General features: G+C 43.8%; 1 protein-coding gene across 1 annotated transcript; it reads right to left on the bottom strand.

The window, feature by feature from the left end:
• Positions 1 to 956: 956 nt before the first annotated feature.
• On the bottom strand, positions 957 to 1453 carry LOC125639943 (histone H2A-like). The gene has a single exon (XM_048857852.2). It carries the CDS (start codon positions 1451 to 1453, stop codon positions 1016 to 1018), a length of 438 nt encoding a protein of 145 aa, XP_048713809.1. The 3' UTR covers positions 957 to 1015.
• Between the last annotated feature and the right edge of the window lie 430 nt (positions 1454 to 1883).

Below are 1883 nucleotides of genomic sequence, written 5' to 3'. Positions count from 1 at the left end.
GAATGGGACATTCCAAATCCTGGGTAAAGGCTCTACTAGCTAAATGGGAAAAATCCGGCTATTCAACTACAGCAGCATCACAACTGACCTCTGTGGCCCCGAGGAAAGACTCTCGGCTGCCTGATGAATACCTCAAAATGTAAGGAAAGGCCAAACCATGGCCCAGGGCTTCCTATCCTGACTAACTGGTGGTGGTTGAAGAAAAAGTAACCAGCCCCAAAATGCTAAAACATAGCTATGGCAGGAGTTACCCCTTATTTGAGTACTGAACACCTCAATGGACACGACCTGGCAAAAGGCAGTGAGAAAGGAGTGACTATTAGAGATTTAGATTTAATTCACGATCAGCATGGAGGGTATCCTACCTTTTTAGACAAGGTCTCTGAAGAGGTAGAGAGAGCTACTATGCTGATCCATTTAAAAAAAAAAGTCAATGGCTTGTAGCTGATCAGTGAGTAATGAATTCATTCTACAATGTTCATGACTATTGAACGTACTGGACTCAACTCCATTACAAATTCATAAATGAAGATGGATTTGTTATTATTTTAGCATGTAGAAGCAGAGGTCTGTTTCCCTTCATCCCTCCTGGCTGCAGAGTCCTCCCATCTGCATTACATTCATAGGTGCAAAGAATCTGTGCTCTCTCCCTCCCTCTTCTTTTTGAGAGGTTTCATTAGACCTTGGAGTTCAGCACAGGGTCTGAGGCCAGGCTAGCTCTCCTCTTAACATGCTTGCTTTGAAAGTGCTAGAGAAGCACGTTTGTGGCTTAAGAGCTACCAGCTAGACTTTTCCTGGAGAAAGTGTTAATACTCCCCACTCCTTGAAGGGAAAACAGTAGATTGAATCAACTGCTGAATTCTATAAAGTTTATTACAAACATCTAAAACACATACAAACCATTAAAACAATCACTCTGAGTAATATTAGCAGTGTTAGCATATATAGAGCATTGATAAACATGAGTCAATGGTCACCAAGTACAGAAGTCCAGCCAAGGAAAGGCAGGAGTAAGTCAGTGGCTACTGGATTGTTCTTGGGAAGCAGCAGCATCCCCTCTTGGTAAAGGCTCTCTAAGAGTTTTCTTGGGAAGAAGCTGGGAAAGGATGTTGGGCATAACTCCTCCTTCAGCAATGGTCACATCGGCAAACAGCTTGTTCAGCTCTTCATCGTTCCGCACGGCCAGCTGGATGTGTCGTGGCCCAATCCTGCCTTTCTTGTTTTCACGGGCAGCATTTCCTGACAGTTCCAATATCTCAGCCGTCAGATATTCCAGCACGGCCGCCAGGTAGACCGGAGCACCAGCACCTATTCTCTCAGCATAGTTCCCTCTTTTGAGAAGTCGGTGGACACGACCCACCGGGAATTGCAGGCCAGCCTTTGCCGACTTTGTTTTTCTTGGTAGAAGTGTAGGTTTTGCAGCCACCACATTTTTCTTTCCACGTCCAGACATCCTAACATCAAACCAGAGAAGAAGAACTAGGTTACGACAGTGTTACAGCTATACAATAAGAGCCAAAACGGTACCAAGGTTAAATATACCCTCCTAGTCCCATACCTAGATTTATTCACAAATGCACAAGAGGCCCCCCTAAAACCCACCTAGACAGCTCCCTAATAATTTGTTCAGCTTGAACTACAGCTCACCACTAGTAATCCCCTCTTTAAGCCATAGATCTCAAACAGATTTTGTTTAACTTTGGTGAATCATTGTCTCCCATGCCTGCCTTAAGTTAGCAAGGCAGCTAGTCAAGAATAATCTACCCAGAAACCACTTTTAGAGAACAATTTTGGTTCCCCTTGCCAAGAGAAGGCCCATGTGTCACCATCCACTCTATTCATATTACATAGGAGCAGATAGCTATTTTCAGATTTTTATTTTT

The sequence above is a fragment of the Caretta caretta genome, chromosome 1 (assembly GCF_965140235.1).
Source record: "Caretta caretta isolate rCarCar2 chromosome 1, rCarCar1.hap1, whole genome shotgun sequence".
Classification (NCBI taxonomy): domain Eukaryota; kingdom Metazoa; phylum Chordata; order Testudines; family Cheloniidae; genus Caretta; species Caretta caretta.
The sequence above is the reverse complement of the archived record's forward strand: the minus strand, read 5'-3'. Positions and strand labels throughout refer to the sequence as shown.

What these genes read in the sequence shown, in the direction of transcription:
- LOC125639943 (XM_048857852.2), bottom strand. Translation starts at nt 1,453, where the DNA reads ATGTCTGGACGTGGAAAGAAAAATGTGGTGGCTGCAAAACCTACACTT.